Genomic DNA, 19,124 nt, shown 5'->3' on the forward strand with positions numbered 1-19,124 from the left:
ACTAACGAATTATATATGATGATTTGATTTTAATTTTTATTACTCGTTTAAATTTTTTTATCGTAATGATAATATTATAATTCATATTTTTAAAAATATAAATTATGTAACTGTGTAATTACAGTTTGTACTACTAAACTTGACATAAAGAATTACGATGTAATTACACTCTATTAGCTAAACACATATAGAAAATTACAATTCTTTATAATTACAAAAAAGTGAAATTATTGCCCTAATAGTTACACTTTCATCCACTTATTTTGTAGTGTCCAAACAAGCCCAAAGGAGAGGGTGAGAATTGAAATAATTATATAGATAATTAAAAATAATTACATTCAAATTCGATTATTGTACGAATTTTCAAACATGATTGTAGTTTATTTAAGTTTGACATGTTATTTTTATGTGATAAAATAATATTTTAATTTTAAGATATACATTATATTTTTAAATATAATTATATGTTCTTTATTAATCTCCTTTAAATAATCTAAAAATTTTATTCACGAGAGATAAATTCTTATACATTTTCTCTAAGTAAATAATTAAATTACACAAAATTATTATATGATGATTTGATTTTAAATTTTATTAATTGTTTAAATAAATTTTTAATAATTTTATAATAATTACTATATTTTAAAATTATAATTATATATTTATAAAATTATAATTTATATTGCCAAATATAAAATAATAAAAGTAAATGAGTAAATGAAGGAGAAAATTGGAATTTTATTAAAAAGCTGGGAGTTTGTGGACTTTATAGCCTTCATATTAATACATACGTGGTAGTAGCTGAAAAGAAAGAAAATGGGAAGAAAAGCAGAGGTAGCAATTTGATATTGGTATCTAAGAATCTGAAAACCATATAACAGCGGCGGAGGGGGTTTTGTCTGTCTCTCCTTCTCTCTCTCTCCATCTCTCATTCCATCTCGATTCTAATTACTCATCTTCCCCTATCTTAATTTCTCCATTTTGGTATCTAATAACTACATACCATACAACAGCGGCGGAGAGGGTTTTTGTCTCTCTCTCTCTCTCCTCCTCCTCTCATTCAATCTCCATTCTCTTACTCAGGTTCCCTATCTTAATTTCTCATCGTTTTTTTTTTCTTTTACTACTTTTTACTGACCAAACTCATCCTTTTGTATGCTTTAATGCTTCTATCTGATTTTTTTTTACCGTGATTCTTCCTCTTTTTCTGATAAGAATTATTGGATTATATTTATCAAATTGGGTTTTTTTGTTCTGCGTTTGGCCTTTTCCCTTGGATCTCTTATATTAAAGTGGAATAATTTGAGACGAACAAGGGCTTTTAGGGTTTTCTACGGATAGAACCCATTTCATGCTTTTAATGGCCATCTCCGCTAGATTTGCTCATCCCTGTATATATTGCTCCTTTAATGATTTTTCAGTTCCTTTCTTTTGTTATTGAATCCTTTAGATCGTTCTGATAAGAGTTTCTCTTGCTTTGCTTTGGCCATTCTCCCCCTTTTATGTTTTATGGGTTTCCTTTATTTTATTTTCTGGGAATTGATGTCTGATCATTGAATATTCCTGGTATTTGGGCTTTGCTTTTGCCTTCGGATTAGGTGACTGGGCACTAGAAAATTATTGTTAAGCATACAAAATTTCAGTTTATTTTGCTGCAAGAGACATGCATCTGGGTTTTTGAGGACACATTTTCTCTTCGACTTTTTCTGACAGTTTGGTGCCTTTTGAGGATGGATCCTTTCTTCTTGATGGTTGAGACTTAAGTGTTCACTTCATTTGTGACTTGGTTTTGGTTGCTGAAAATTTGCTCAACGAATAGTGTAACTAATGGAAAAAGGGAGCGAATTTGTTGTGGGGAGTGAAAGCATGCACTTAGAGGAGCCTTGGTTTACTGGAATGGATACTGAGGAAACTGAAATGGGACAACCAAACAGTGAAATTCAAGGCTTTCGCTTGGAAAAAGGTGAGGCAAGCAATATGGTTTTCTCGACTGAGGCACCCCTTGTAATTAAAGAGTCACCAACTTCTGGTAGTTGTAGTTGTAGTCTGAAGAAAATCAAATCTACAGTAGCTCCGAAAGGCTCTGAGTTCTGCCAGAAGGATAAATCTGGGCACGACAAGAAGCTCAGCCGACAATATAGGATTGAGTTGGGCCAATTATTTCAAGGGGCCGTGAGTTCCCATGATTGGGAACTTGCTGAGAGTCTAATCTTGTCGGCAGATCCACAGACTCTAAATGATGCGTTGTGTGTCACCTTGGATGCTATCTGGTTTTTGAGCACCCAACAGGAGCTTTATGGGATTACTGATTTGATTAAGAAGATCATTGCCAATGGTGCTTATGACTTTACTAGAGCCGCTCTCCGGACTTCATTTCTTGCTTCTTGCGTCTCTGCTTGCCAGAGTCGCACGATGACTCTTGCTGACACTGTAACTGTGATGGCCCAGAGGTAAACAAGCTATTTCTTTTGACTAGTAGATAGATAATAAAGCTTCTTTGAAATTATCTTCAAAAGCATTAATGTTGTCAGTTGTTACAAGGGGAAAACCTGTTGATGTTAGGTTACCATGCATTTCTATATAGGTAAATATAGATCTTGATTCTAGTTTCTAGCAACGAGAAATTGTTACTCCACTACTAGGGATCACATATAACCATCTGCAACTTTTAACTTCAATTTTACTTGGTAATTATTTATATGTTTATGTATTAGATAAAATTGTTTTTGTAAGGCTTTACATCTGTTGGATATGTCTGTTATGATTGTGTTATATTTTAAATATTGGAATATTCACTGGTAAGGCATTAAGTCTGTCAATGGTTTCTTGCATGCTGTTTGACATGCATGTTACTCTTTGTCAGTTTTTATGTATGATCCGGCTTAACAATCAGGTAACTGTACGTTTATTGTTGCATTATACTCACTGCACTTATGTTCATCATATAAGAGAATGCTAACGATTGTGCATTTCTCCCTGCTTCCGGCTTATATAGTTTCTGAGAACTGAAGTAGAAGTTATTTTCTATTTTTCTGTAAATCTGATTGAATGAACCTTCACACCTTTTTCCCCATGAAGTAAGGTTTGAATTCAACCAACAAAAGTGGCTTTGAATTAGTTATTGAACTTGGAGTATTTATGTGTGTGGCTTGTAGTAAATTGGAGAGTGGGCCTACTTAAGATAGGTCTAATGAAAGATGCATATAATGTATGCAGCCTGTTTTATGTCATTGATTTCACTATTTTGGAAAAAATAATCTGAAATGAACTTATTTAAAGTTACTGCTTGAATGTTCTCCTCATGCCATATGACACTCTTTGTGAGTGTCTTCTATAAAATCTGCTTCTGGAAAAAAATGGAGTTTACCATTGCTTTTTCCTCACTTTTTGTAGAAGACCTTGCCTAATTGGTTATTCATTGCGTATGTGCCAATTTTTTGTATTGGTTCTCATTAGGTTGCACGAGCGCCTACAAGAATGCCATGGGGATGAGGTCTTGAAGGCAGAAGCTGGTGCCAAGGTGCAAAAGTTCACCGAATGGGCTTTGAAATGTATAGGTTCCCATTCTCGCTGTCAGGGAAGCAACGATAGAGTGAATCATTGCTCAGCTATTGAAATACAACTCCAGTTAACTGCGTTTAAGACTTTCCTAGATCTTGCTGGCAACCAACTTACAGGAAAGGATTTTACAGAAGCATTTGATGCAGCTTGCTTTCCTCTTACTCTCTTCTCTAGCTCATTTGATGCTGGTTGGGCTTCTGGGATCTCAGCTACAGTGATCCAAGGTTTGTTGGATATGTTGGTGGAGGGGGGTGCAGACAATGTCAACCAGTGTTTCCTTGAAGCCTCTCGATTCGGCAGTACAGAACTTGTTCGCATTTTATTGCAGGTGTGTATTATTTCTTTGGAATGGGATTTGAAATTTTCTCATTTGTTGGCTGTGTATGTTTATGTAGCATTTTTCAAGAACCAAGATTTTACTCTTTGGCAAAGGAATGAGTTGAAACTAATTCTTCAAATTAAATTGTCAAAGAAAGCATGGATAACTTTTTGGCTATATAAAAAATTAATTGGTTAAGATTCGTTTAATATTGCAATAGGATTAAGGGTAATTAAGTCAATCAGGCAGGTTGCACTGCCTAAAATTGTTTTTTGGTCAGCCTACATGTTTTCTTCTTATTATTTCAATGAGCAAATTTCTTCTTGTTATGGGGTCTTAAGTGGAATATGGAATGAAATATCAAACATGTTTTTGAGGAACTACAACAAGAGCTCAAAATCAAAATTATAAATGCATGCATGTCTCTATATGTGCATGTGTATTTGTGATTCTGTGCCTACTTTTAAGTTCTGCCAGTGGCATGCATCCATATGTTAATCCTCTCATGAGAGAGATGCGCAATCCCAACATTTTCAAGTTACTTGTTTGCAATTTCTTAATTCTTTGTTGAAGATGCCTTGACATTGATCAAGGTGTCTGTGAGAGATTGTTTGGCCATGAAGGTTGTTTATTTGATCCACCAGAGTGGAGAAAACTTTGAAGGGGAATCATCCCCTTTCTCTTTTTTCTCTTGAAGGGAGTTGGCTGCTGGGTGGGGAGAGGCTCTCCGGTTGAACCTGTGACAAATTTGAATCGAGATTTGTTTAAACAAGTAGGGTGAAAGAAAATAGTGCTATTGTGTATATGCTGAACACAGAAAATCATTATGTTAGAAAATTTCCAATTTAGGCTTTAAAGTGAACATAATCTCATTCTACTTGGTGATTGATTCTTACACGCTATCTTGTCCTTGGATGGAATGGGTTTCTTAGTTATTTTTGAACAAAATCTCACTCTGCACATTTTAGTTATGGTTACTTGTAGTCGTAGAATTATTTGGTGTTCTTGCATGTAAACTAATTTCTATTTGGAGATATGAGGGGTAGTCAAGTGGTAGTTATTCCTTAAATAATCAGACGTTTACAAGAGTAAACATGGTCTGAACTAGTTGTCATAACATTCCTTTTTATTCCTAGACTGAATAAGGTTGATACTCTCTCTAACAAATGTGGTGAGGGAATCCTAGCATTTAGATTGGGAAAACATGCAAGTGAATGGAAAGCCCTGTGGGAAAATGTAATGGCTTTTTCTTGTTTAGACGTAAGTGAGCCAAACAGATTACATGGAAAAACTCAAATTGAGGAACCGAAGCTAGAATCACACCCTAATCAGATTTATATTTTTTCTTGTAACAATGGAAATTGAGGTGTGCTTTCACTTTTGCTATAAGAGAAGGGCTTTTTTCTTATTTTTTTAAAAGAAAAGATTATTATTATCATTATTTTATTGTTTACTGACATTTCCTTAATAATTCTTGTTTGGTTATTTGGCATTTTTCTGGTCTAGATTGCCCAACGGAATAGCTTGGATGTTGATGTTGATCTTGCCTTGGGTTTTGCCTCGCATTACTGCAAGATTGGGACAATGGAGTGTCTAGTGGAAGAGGGTAATGCTATGGCGTTTTTGGGTCCTTTAATGAGAGCAGCTGAAAGAGGATGCATGCAGGTTGTCCAGTGGTTTGTTAAAAGAGGTTGTCGAGACATGGAGCTCTGTCTGGCCCTCACTGCCGCTACTTCCAGCAGCCAAGTTGGTGTGGCTGCATATCTCCTCCCTCATGTTCCTAAGCATGTCCTAACGGCCCTCAGCATTGAAATTCTTAAGGCTGCGGGTGAACGAAGTGGGGGATCTCTTGATGGTGTTGCATTTCTCCTCCACTCTGACTTCTTAGGTGATGCTGCTGCTACTTATGCTGTTGCAGACAGCATTGCAAAGTCTGATGATGAGGCTGTTGCTCCTGAGCTGAGAGCATTTGTTCAAGAACACTGGTCGGAGGCAGCTTTCTTGGATGGATTAAAGCAAGGGCAACAACATTACATGAAGCTGATGAGGATTTTGAAGAGGGGGGAATCTCCAATTTGCTTAAGGGATCTGCCAGCTCCTTTGAGGGTTGGAATTGCATACATGCCACTGTACAGGGAATGTGTTGAGGTGGGTGGTCGTCTGTTATCGCAAAGGCTGAGGGGGCAGCTTGTTGAAGCTGTTCGAATGCTTGGAGGTGGGTCTTTAGAAGAAGTAAGTCAAGCCGGAGAGCTTCTAGCTACTTTGGAGCATCACCTTCCTCCATTTTTGGTTCGTGCTCCCAGTGTTGGTTAGACCTCTTGGATTTTCGCATGCCCTTGACCCTATATTATCCCATGTGCCATACGTAATAATATCATTTTAGCAGTTAGTACGTCACAAAGCTTCTAAGTTTGTCAAATTTCCTTCCATCGTGTGATTTGCAGCGCTTCTTCTATGGCACGTATATCATAATATAGTAGGTATAGATATGTTGTTCATCTATAATGCAAGACAGAGAGCAACTATTTTCGCAAAAAGGGTTGATATAAATATATACTATGATGGGATTGTATTATTATCGTTATATATGTAATCCTAAAGTACTGTAATGTACTGATATCTCCACCTCCACAAGAGTTTTTGTGAACCAGAAATAAAATCCTCTTTTCACCAGTACAAAGAGGCTCGCGTCAGCTCACGATTAGGGCTCTTATCAGTTAAAGAATTAACATGGTAGAAATAAAAAGTAATCGAGGCGTTGGAAAAGTATTAAAGGTTGAGCATCTGAGATATAAAGAAAGATGAACGTGATGTTGAAAAGCAGCGACCGCTTGTTCATAATTCAATAGCCAAGTAAATTCAAGCTGCGAGCACTTCCCAAGCAAACATGGCGGCAACCCTATATTTAGACCTTTGCTTGGAGTATTTCTCAAGCTAGCCATACATTGTAGATACAAAATTTTGGTCAAATAAGGCATGAAAAATTGGAAACATACAATGAATTTCACAATAAAATTGTACTTGGGTGTTGAATGAAAAGAAACCTTTTGATTATTTTTTCAACGAAATTTGACCCAAAATTATCTAGGATGGATACAATCTGCTTTATGAACCATTGAGATTTTAAAGAAATGGTTTGATATCCTATTGAGATATAGAAGAACATGTTTGATATCCTTTGTATTCATGGAAGCAAATTGGAGAAAGCCACTTCTAAAACTTTCCAAAACGGATGACTCCGCTTTGTGAACCTTCTAAAGATTTTATCCAGAAGAGAGTTTTTTTTTTTTTTTTTTTGAATGAGATTGGAGAGTGGATGACAATTCTTCAAAACATTATTAGAGTTCCTTCAAAATTTCTCCAAATTCTTTGGGGCTTCAATCTTCAAATCTTCTCCTCACGTCTTCTGATATTCTGCAAAGGTTTTAGTTTTGGTTTCTCCAAAAGAAAGTTCAACGATGATTTATATCTTTCATATCTCATTATTAATTATATTAATTGCTACCAAGGTGCTGCAGTTAAGTAGTAAAATTCGTAAGAATGAGCCATTGTAGCTTGGCAAGGGACACGTAACAAATAACAAATTCTTTCATTTTCAAATATCTATTGGGAAATAAAAATAAAAATAAAATTGTATCCCTGGGGGGTTGCAGTTCTAGACCCCAATTTACAAAGTAATATCCCTAACGTTAGAAGGCATGAAAGCCAAAAACATTAGCACGGTTAAAATGGCAATGGGAAGCAGTAGCAGCATGAAAGGTGGGGGAGGTAACGGTGGAAGTATTAAGGGAAGGATGAGCAAGGATGCTGTCAGACATATTAGCAGAAGCAGAGATTCCAAGCTGAAGTATTTCGCCTGTAATGATTTTCTGCCACCTCCTTGTAATCCTTCATATTCCCCTTTCTTTCTCTCTACAACCGACTTACCAACTCTCATATTTGAGTATGAATCTGCACACCTTCAACAATTCCTCTTTATATGAAACCCAGATCAAACCCCTTCTTTAGCCAGCCCCTATAGTCTGGATACTCTCTTTGAAATGCGAAGTCAATGTAGAATCGGAAATGTGACCATGTTTAGGCAAACAGCAGCAGAGAAAGGATTGAAGATGAATATGTAGTTAGTGATTGCATAGCCCTTTCATCCCAAAGAATATGCTCCCCAATTGCATCACCCAAAACCCAATTTCTTTAAACCAATAGAAAGGATGCTTTATTGCACAATGCGATTCAAGCACCACTAAGATTCTGCAATGCAGTCCAGATCAGGCAACTAAAGGATGCTCAAGTTTCAGGTGAGACGCAATTACTCTTGGACTGACAGCCAGGCTCAACAATTGGCTCACTTTCTTCAGATTTGAAGCATCTACAAATGCAAAATTACGTATCAATCTGACTTCAATTTATGGGATATGAAACGTCGTTTCCAATGATGCACCTGCAGCTTCATTCCGGCATTTAAATCGATTCAAGACCAAGACAAAGGCATTCAAAAGCTACGGAAATGAACAACATTAAGGTAATGGAACCACACTAAACTAAAATATTAGAATAGAAAAGGAATCATTTTGACCAGACTTCAATAAATAGGATATAGGTTAAGCAAATTACAAACCACTCTTGAGATTGAGGTTTGGTAATTGGGTAAAAGAATAAGGAAAAAAAAAACTAAGACATGAGATCTAGAGACTCCGAAAACAAGATCTACCTACTTGGAGAGAAATACAAAATAAATAAGAAAAAAAGAACGAATTTCATTTTTAAGATGATAGTCTATGATTAATAGCCAATGAAGGGAGAAGATAGATAGATACCTTTTAAGATGAAAGTGGCGGTAAGAATGAGAAGAAAGAACGGGAGAGGGCCTCTGCTGATCTCAATATCTAATACAGCAACAGGAATATGGCATGTAAGGTAAACCCATCTGCAATAAATTTCTTTTCGTTTTCATTTTTATCTTTTTCCCCTTTTAAAGAAGAATGGGATAGGAAGCGAGGAATTTAGGGGGTAGCGGAAAAGGAAGGATGCGTGAATCTATAGATATTAATTTGGAATAAATGGGATTTTGGGTTTGGGTTGAATTAGTGATCTTTTCTCTTTTCCCTCACTTTTTTTCTGTTTCTTTCTCCTTTGTCCTGTTTAAGTTAATATTCTTTCTTTGTTCATGTGTAATGTGTTGTTGGTCGATCGGTAAGAACAAAATTCAATTCAATAGCAATAGTACCAAGGAATTATATACATAATAGAGAGAGAAAGAGAGAGCGAGAGTGGATGGGTTCAGTGAATGAATGGGATGACAGCAGAAACAGAACGTGCATTTGCAAGTTGCCGGTTTTGGAAAATGAGGGTTAGATTGTGTCTTCCAAGGTTCTTCACCCCTGGCCTTCTATTTACATCATCTAATTTATTGCTTCTTTTTTCCCCTAGTGTCTTCTTCTCTGCTCTACGTAGTTATTTTTTTAACTGCGCCGCAGGCAATATTTTCCGATTTAGATGGGTGATTGCCTTGGTGAGATCACCGGTTTGATCATTTTAATCTGTTCGATTAAAAATTTATTAAAAATTTTAAAAAATTAAAAAATAAAAATAAAAAATCTGTTTAATTAGTTCAACTATTTAATTCAATTGACTTTTTATTTGATTTATATCGATTCTAGGGTCAACTGGTTCAAAGCCCCTTTTCAGACTAGTAACTCGGTTGGTCTAGCCTGATTTAAATAATATTCACTGCTGGTCACTCTAGCATCATTTCTATTCTGGGTACTCTAAATTTTATTTTGTTAATTTAGTCATTTTAATTAAGATAATTTATCGAATTGATTATTGTAGTTAAAAAATCCTTTAATTCACTAACATGTTGCTAATGTGATATTTTTTTTATTTTTTTTATTAAAGCTAGGGACCTTTTTATAAGTAGTTTAAAATATTTTTTTTTGTTTATTTGCAACATAAGAACTATCAATTCTCATTTTCAACAAACACTCAGAGCTAAAACCACCAATCTTCATGACCATTATCTCCTCACTTTGTTGCCAAAGGGTGAAGCCAAATTTTTTGAGCGGGAATGAAATTAAATTGTAATTTTACAATAGTAAAAATATAATTTCACAAATTTAATAGCCTATATTTTTATAATTTTTAAAAAATTAAGTCTAATTTTTATCATTTTGAGAAACTAAAGTACAAATTATCTTTATTAATTTAAAATTTTAAAAAATTTAAAATCTAAATAGAAAAAAAAAAATTCAAAAGTGGTCGGGCCTACCAACCCCCTTAATTATGCCCCTGTTGTTGCGATACCATAAAATCACCTTACACGACTTCTTCTCTAACATAGGTGATGTGGTTATCCTATTTGCGAAAGGAAGAGAAACCTTCGAATAATTTTTCAACAAAGCTTATTTATTCCTTATCACCCACTTTAAATCATTAGCCATTCTCATTTCAAAAATCTCAATCTTCAATTCTTGGATTATTCTAATTTTTGAATCACTGAATTCATTTTAGCCCTTAAAAAGTATATATTTTAAGAACCCAAAATTTTATTCAAAAATAAAAAAATGCAACGTCATCAATTAATTAATAGATTAATAAAATTTTAACAGTAATAATTAAGCCAAGTAATTATTATAATTAGACATTAAATTGATAATTTTTTAAAAGCGATGAAAATAAAAATAACACTATTTTAAAGTGATACAAAAGTTACTTTTTCTTTTTCACCAAGTTCCAATTTTCTTTTATTATACATTATTTCTCCCCATTATCAATAAAATTTAAATTAATTTTTAATTGAAAATAAAATTTTAAATTATCAATATCATTCAATTAAATGATTATTTTCAGTCATTTCATTAATACTTTTATTATTTATCAGTTGGTGACACATGTTACCATCTTCTTTTGACATAAGTTTAATGCCTTTTTTTATTTTACTTCTATTTTCTATAAAAATACAAATAATATAAGGGTAGTATTCTGTCCATTACTAATAAATTTTAAATTCCACAAGTAGTGTTTAGTACACGATACGTGTCTATTTTAATTTAATTTTAATTTTTAAAGGTTAGTCTTTGAGACACCGACATTATTTTTTTATTCTATAAACAGTTTAAAAAATTGACATGGACTTCTTTTTTAAAATATTTTACTATATTTCTATGGAATACTTGTCACCCCTAATCCTATTTATAGAGTCTAAAACTCTATTAAAAATGCATCAAATATATATTTTTTCTTTTCTAATATTCCCTTAAGACATATAACAACATTTGATCCTTGCTTATGAAAATTTTTAACTTCACAACAAACAGTACATCAAATAAATTTTTATAATATAAACAATTATTTATATTACAATGAAAATATCTTTAAATTTATAATTAATTTTAAAATATTTATTTTTACGATAAGAGCTCTAATGATAAGGGTGGGCTGAATCAAGCCCTTGGACAAAAGAAACTTGGTTTTTCAAGTGGGCCAACTACAAGATAAAAGGTCAAGCAAGTGAAGGCTTTTGTAAAGTTTGTTAGAAAACATTCCTAGAGACAAAAAACTACAAGGGACAATATAGAGAGCTCTAAATTACGCAACAAGGATTCTTCAAATTGAATTAGCTAATATTTTTGGGCAAATTTAGAGTCTCCATTTTAATTATTTTGAATTCATTATGTAATTAATTTCCAATACTTCATTAATGACAAAATGATAATTTCATATTAAATTTATGTATTTTTTTTATTTTTTTTGGGTCGAAATTATCCTACATTGATTTTGTGTTCACATAAAAGCTTATTTAGACTTGAACCTACTTGTTAAGCAAGTAATTTTATGTGGCTGGTTGGGGATAATGTTTAGATTAGAATTAATTTTTTAAGGATAAAAGGATAATAATGCATTAAACATTTATGGCATAACGTATTACAAAGTCATGGACAACATCAGAATAATCATAATAGATAAAACAAAACATCCATACTATTCTGCGCTCAATTAGCTAAATGTTGTGCAACTAAATTGCCAGAACAATTAACATATGAAAAGAAAATAGGGGTAAATGAGCTAATAAGGCTATAAGCCTACCAAAGGTGCTCACCAAATAATGATAAGTTTATGCCTCTTGAATGAATCCTGTTGATCACAACCATAAAGTTACCTTTGATCACTATACCTCAAAATGTCTTCTATCCCTAGCAAAATTAAGAGCTATGATGAAAGTCCTCGCCTCTACTAAGTTCATAGAATAAGTGCCTTGGAGTGATTTTCAAAGGCCTTCAAGAACAAAGCCCTCTAATTCTCTCTCCACCAAACCTACCCTATTGTTACGATCTCTCTCGAGCTAGGCACCATCCACATTGACCTTAATAAGAGGACCAAGTGGAGGATTCCATTTGACCTTCCTCAGCCTCTTAGGGGAACTGGATTATGAGTGAAGTTGTGCAAGTAAAAATCGTCATGTAAAGATCGAGTTACTCAAATGCCACTTTGGAAGGAATAGACTTTCCCTGCACTACGAACTCATTATACATGTTCCAAAATTACCATAGTAATCCGATAAAGTTGGAAAAACCATGAATATCCTTAAAATATATAATGTTTTTAAGCTAATCAATACAATGAGAAAAATGACCATAAAAAAGACTCTCATGCAACCCTTCAAGAGTAAGGACTTCTCTAGTATAATCGCAACCCCTGAATGTGTGTAACATGTCCTCCTATGCATTCTTACATCTTTTGCAGGTAGGGTCATCCAACATGAGAGTAGAAGCACATGAGAGTAGAAGCAATCTCCACCACTGTAGGAAAAACACCATGGCTAATTTTGTAACGACTCAATTTTTGTTAGTTTCAGAAAAGTTAGTTTCAAGGTGGAATTTATTAAATTAAATTGTTTGAAATTTTTAAATCGAGAAGTATGCGAGACTATTACAGGAATAAAAATGAGAATTACTAAGTGGTTAATTAGATTAGTGGTTAAATATAGTACATAGACAGTTGGAAACATTTTAAAATATTTATAGTATTCCAATAACTATAAATGAAAGGGTGTGATATCTTTTGGTCATTGATCAAGAGTTATATCACTTCATTTTTGACAATGAATTATAACTATACAAGTAAAATTACTTGAATAGTTATGATATATTAGTTGAATAATTATGTCTCTTTTAAAGATGTGATTACTCAGAAAAAACACCTATTGAAAGTTCTGTCTCTATGAAGAGACATAGAGTTCTATAAATAGGAGTGAGATTTCATTTGAAAGATATACCAAAAATTCTCAAAATTTCTTTCTATCATTCCTCTATCTTATACTATTATTAGATTCTTCTATAAAAAATTACTACAAAAATTCTTTATGGAAATTGATTTTCTTTTTTACTTTGCTTAGTGCTTAGTGAACTATTTTTATCAGCAAAACACAAATAGTCTGTAACACCCAAACCTGGCCCAGACGTTATGGCCGGATCTGACGTGTCACATTGAAGTTTTTAAGAAAACCCATTCCTTTTTCAACGTCCTTCTTAGTGTTTTAAAAGATAGTCTTTGCTAAGTTAATAAAGTGAATGGAAGTTGTGCACCAGGTAGGTATCCGAAACATAAGAGGTAAGCCTAGAAGGCTACTTAAGTACCAAGCTCTTGATTAGATCCAATCCTAGACTTGCCCACAACCATTGCCACACTTTGGTGCTAGGTTAGGTTTTGAGAAAAACGAGTTGGAATTCATTTAAGTAGATATTTTTGATAAACTGATTAATTGTATCGTTGCGTTATTTTGAAAACAATTATCATTTTGGAAATGCGCCTAGGTCTAACTCATATTGTTATCAAAAAATATAGGTATAAGATAAAATAATCCCGAAAAATAATTAAAATGGCCTTATTACAACCCAAAACCAAATAATAATATTAATAAGATAAAACTTATAAAGAAATAAATTGGCTACTTATTACAATTAAAAGAAATAGAAACAAGAGGTGGCCATCTCCGAGTCCCTCGCAGCTCCAAACCATCTAAGCTTAGGGATTACCTGCACAGTTAGAAAGGGGTGAGTTTACGAAAACTCAGTGTGTAACCCCAATAACAAACAAACATAAATAACACTCAGTATCGGTACAATCTGGCCAAAGCCCTATTTAGTCTTGACATATCTTGGGTCAAGCCTTTCCATAAATCATATCACCGGGTCAAGCCTTTTCATAAATCATATCACCGGTCCAAGCCTTTTCATAAATCATATCACCGGGCAAGCCTTTTATAAATCATATCATCGGGCAAGCCTTTATCAGAAGCGGTATGGCCCATAGGCCCATTTCAAGATCACATGTAATATCAATGAATGTATGCAAGCCCATTTGGGAGACTACTCAACCCACCATCCGCTACTCTCCACCGTACCAACCAACACACCATGTGGGAATAACTCAACCCACCCAACCAAACTCTCCACTAGCAACATAGTCTTTATCATATAACCGAGGCCTAGCCTCTTTTAATAATCGGGCAAAGCCCTTTTGATAAACCGGGCAAAGCCCTTTTCGAAATCGGGCATAGCCTTTTAGCATTCCTCCATTTATAAAACCCAACCCATGCAACATGTCATGTATGCGAAATGTCATGCCCATATTTGAATCAAACAATCACAATCAAGTCATTCATATCACCAACATATATTCACAATCAAATCCATCAACCACACAAAAGTCGGTCACTTTGCCCACAAGGGCAAAACAGTCATTTTTCATATTATAAGGGTATTTTCGTAATTTTACCAAAAATTAGGGTTTTCCATGTTCATTACAATTGTCAATATTTCTGAGTGTTTAAACAATGATCTTTAACCCACTTATCAAATTAGGGCTTTTGGGCCCAAAACCCTAATGGGCCCTACGAATCTTGATTTAGCCCACTAAGCTCGCTTAATCCAAATTTTACAACAAGATTAACCGTGTTAACATGCAACTTTTCCAGATTCCATTTTCTATCAGTTTTACCCAAATGGGCTTGAAAGCCCATTGGGCCCGATTCCAGCCAATTGAGGCCCAACTTACCATCGTGCACAAAATTGCGCTCTTACCTGCTCCATCGATCCAAACACCGATCATATCGTATCTATCGCATCTTTAAGCAAAGGCAAAATCACAAGTTCCCGAAATGCCGAAATTTTAGCATTTTTCGAAGCTACTGCGAGGGTTATTACACACTTGTTATGGGTTAAAGTTGAAACGTTTCCAAAATCAATCACCTACGATAACCACCACCTATCACTCAAACTTAACTAATCCAATATCAATATATGTAAATCCTAAGCACATCAGTCATACGGAACATAAGGGCATATTCGTCATTTTACCATACAGGGGTATTATGGTCACTTTACCCTATAGGGGCTTTACGGTCTTTTTACCTATTAGGGGTATTTTAGTCATTTCATCCGACAAGGGTGTTTTGGTAAATCTACAAACCAAGGGTATTTTAGTAATTTTTTAAACCAATGGTATTTCTATAATTTTTAGAAAGTCAAGGGTATTTTTGTAATTTTGTAAATCGAGGGTATTTTGGTAATTTTACAAATTGAGGGTATTTGGTAATTTCACAAACCAATTGGTATTTCGATAATTTTACAAACTAGGGGTATTTTGGTAATTCTATCCTACAGGGGTATTTCAATAATTTCACAATCGAGGGTAAAATGGTAATTTAGTAAACTGAGGGTAAAATGGTAATTTTGTAAATCGAGGGTAAAACGGTAATTCTGTAAATCGAGGGTAAAATGGTAATTCTATAAATCGAGGGTAAAACGGTAATTTTGTAAATCGAGGGTGAAACGGTAATTCTATAAATCGAGGGTGAAACGGTAATTCTACAAATCGAGGGCATTTCAATAATTTGGTAAACTAAAGTATTCTAAACAAGAATAACAATACGAATGGGCCTAAAGCCTATTCTCAGCCCAAATGGGCCCTCACGCTCGTGTGGCCCTTTTAGCCCAAATCTAGCCACAAATATGAGATTCACCTAGTCTAGTCCAATATTTACTACACAATCAAACAACTTATCCAATTGGGCCCGTAGGCCCATTAGGCCCACATGACCCCTTTCGGCCCATCGCGGCTCGAAGTAGCCATCCTACAGCTAGAGTAGCGAGAAAATACACACCTGATAGGAGACTGAATTAATCCACGCTCCGAGCACTCTTAGCCGACGCCTGACCCAAACGAGCACGCCATACAATGAAAGGGATCGACCAAGAAAAGTACCTTTACTCCCTTATGGTTCCTCTATTTAAAGCCGACCAAACCACTCTTATGTTAGCTTCCGATGTGGGATCCTCCAACATCGAGTTTAAATTCAACACCAACTCTTGCACCTGTTAGCAAAATAAATGCTCCTTGCTTGCCATGGGATTCGAACCCATGCCTCCTTCGGATGCTCCACACGCTACTTGCCACTAAGCCACAAAGCTTTTTGTGTCATATTTTATCCCCAATTAATTATAAGGTCTAAAGGCCAAAGTCCGTGTTCCCTTAAAAAAACCAAAATAAATTGCAAGAGCCAAGGCTTGAACCCGGCTCCCATACAACCTTAATGACGCCACAACCACTAGACTACAAGCTTCCTTGTGTCATTTATTTAACACAATAATTTAAAACCCTCATCCAAGCATCCGGTTTTTTTCACTTAATACCAAAATTTTTGCTAAAGCCCAAGTTTGAACCCAAGATTTCTCTAACACTTCTCAGGGCCATTAACCACCAAAGCAGACATTTAATTGTGTTATTTCATTGCACAATTAAATACCTATATACAACCTCCTTACGGACCCGCACTCAAGGCCCAATACTTCTAGGCCCAAATTCGGGGTGTTACATAGTCATCGGGCTTCATTATAACCTTAAGGTTCATTTGCTTGAAACTCATTTGCACACCAAGTATAGGTGGGGGCGAATAGAACCTTAAAGATAGTGGCTAGATGCACGTCTTGTAACCTTTATTAATTTCTCAGAAGTTTATTTTAGCTTCATATTCCAACAATTGTAAGGTTCTATTTTGGTAATTTATTAGAAATTAAAGAAAGCTTGCTTGTTGACCACCTATAAACGAGTTATCATTTATAGAATAAATCAAACACCAAAAATATAAAAAAAGTTTTAATGATGGTGTCCGCAAGTGCATGGGTCAAATTTTAATATAGTTGTACAACAAAATACCATAAGTATTCCGAGGATCGTACTCAATGGAGGATGGAACAAATAATGAAAATACTTTTTACAATATTAAGTCTAAGTAGTAATAGTTAATTCCTATATTACGATGGATCATAAAATAGATTAAGCGGATTAAAAATAAATAAATAACAGAAATAAATAAATAAGAAAAGATAAAAAATGAATTAAATCGATAAACCAATTAGGAAGATTAACTTGTTTCAGGGTTTGCAACTAGCTTTGGATTGGGAGTTCTAGAGTAGGTTAGTCATCACTACAGAGAATTATTACCTCATAGTTCTAATTAGCATAACCGATTGGTTGATACTCGCTTATCTTCTCTCATCACTTTCTCACCCAGGATTAATTACGATTTACTCAGTTCAACTTCATCTTTTGATCTTGTCTACCTTATGAAAACTTATTAGGGTTGTCAAGCCTAACAGTTTAAGAACACGTAATTTATACCAACCAATCTATCTCGAGAAATCCCAAAACCTCTTTTAATCATATACCCATCCATTTGTTAATCTCTCCTAAGGGATTTAGCCACTCATTTTATTCATAATCTCAACTTTAATTGAATAAATCATGTAAGAAACATAATAGATTCGAAGAAGAAAAGAGATTTGAATAATTGTAGATTGAGTATCGAATAGGGAAAGAAGTAGTAAATCTCTCCATTGGAATAACGAAATAAAACAAGTTCAAAGAAGAATATAATCTGAATAATTTAATTAAATAAACAAGTCCTTGAATCACAACTGATTCAAGAAGAAAAACAAAAAAAGTAATTAAAAGACAAAAAGAAAATAATCTAAAACTAATTCTAAACTACGAAGGCTTTTGAAGGCCTCTAGGCCTAGGGCTTAGGTTCTTTCTTTTTTGATAGCTGATCCGCTAAGAGAACCCCACAAAATAGTTAATTAATCATATCACTACTTGCTAATTACCCACAAGAGGATTAGTTCCTCATGGCTCCCATAAATAATATAGACTTGATGTATAAAATAGGCATGAACAATAATTAAAGAATATAAGACTTAGAAGAAGCCTAATTTGTATTAGAGTTGAATGTTGAATCCTCATAGAGTTTGATAATGCTTCAAAAATCTGGTTTCTTCCACAAAAGCAAAGAAAAAAAAACTGCAATAAACCTAAAGCCTAAGAAAAGAGAAAAACTAAATACTAAATCTAATAAGAAAATTATACAATATGAAAGTTGTCCATCACATGTGTTAATTGAGCCTATTTATAGACTTTAGAGTGGTCATTGTCTTTACCCCGAGGTCAACTATCGTCCTTGTGCTTAATGTTTAATTGTGGGGACCAAAATGCCTATGGCTCGTAATTATTTCTCATAAAGAGGTGATGTCGTGACATACCAGGCCTTGTGTTGCGACATCGAGGGCAATATGCTCCATCTTCAGCGTTCTTCAAGGTGTCTTCAAGGGTGTGTCGTAACATCCTCAGACTATGTCACGACACTGAAGGCAGTTTTGAAATTCTTCTATTCTAATCCCTATGCCACAACATCCAATACTTCCTATTGCAACACAGTGACCAGTATTGAGTTAGTATGCCTGCTAATGGTCTCGTAAACACTCACAAAGTGTATTATCTCACCTTTAGGCCTCATTCGGCCCTTAAGGTTAATAAAAGACTCAAATTGCACACTTTATTGAATTTAGATAATATTACAAAAAAATTAACTAAAACTTAACAAAAGTGCTTGTACTCAAGCTCTTGAAGTGCAAAAACTAGTTTTATTTGCCACAACAAATTATGGTAAATCAAACTCCCCCACACTTAAGTCTTTTCTTGTCCTCAAGCAAAGCAAACAAAAGCAATAAATGGAAAGACGACCCTTGAGCAAGTATGGTACAATTGTTTAGCTTTGGAGAACATGAGTAAGTATTTCATATTCAAACATAATCTTGGCATGATATATAGCTAACTTACCACTTTGGTTATCAAACACCTAAGTTCAGTATATTACAAAGTATATAACTATTAATGGCCTCAAATCTAGGAA

The 19,124-nt window shown here is 34.4% G+C and overlaps 1 protein-coding gene and 1 long non-coding RNA gene across 3 annotated transcripts; one reads left to right on the forward strand and one right to left on the reverse strand.

The window, feature by feature from the left end:
• The first annotated feature begins 776 nt into the window (after positions 1-776).
• LOC108463894 (ankyrin repeat protein SKIP35-like) lies at positions 777-6,560 on the forward strand. Of its 2 annotated transcripts, none has more exons than XM_017763884.2 (4): positions 777-1,083; positions 1,599-2,450; positions 3,457-3,889; positions 5,387-6,560. In XM_017763884.2, exons 2-4 carry the CDS (start codon positions 1,828-1,830, stop codon positions 6,191-6,193), a joined length of 1,863 nt encoding a protein of 620 aa, XP_017619373.1. In that variant the 5' UTR covers positions 777-1,083; positions 1,599-1,827; the 3' UTR covers positions 6,194-6,560. The 2 variants fall into 2 exon arrangements, with proteins under 2 accessions (XP_017619373.1, XP_017619374.1); XM_017763885.2 differs by having other exon boundaries at positions 1,714-2,450.
• An 890-nt stretch (positions 6,561-7,450) lies between these two features.
• Positions 7,451-9,394, reverse strand: LOC108461652 (uncharacterized). Its single transcript, XR_001867804.2, has 2 exons — positions 8,695-9,394; positions 7,451-8,324 (listed from the first exon to the last, which is right to left on the reverse strand). It is a non-coding gene; the product is annotated as an uncharacterized LOC108461652 (long non-coding RNA).
• Positions 9,395-19,124: the final 9,730 nt, after the last annotated feature.

Source organism: Gossypium arboreum, chromosome 13 (assembly GCF_025698485.1).
Source record: "Gossypium arboreum isolate Shixiya-1 chromosome 13, ASM2569848v2, whole genome shotgun sequence".
Taxonomy (NCBI): domain Eukaryota; kingdom Viridiplantae; phylum Streptophyta; class Magnoliopsida; order Malvales; family Malvaceae; genus Gossypium; species Gossypium arboreum.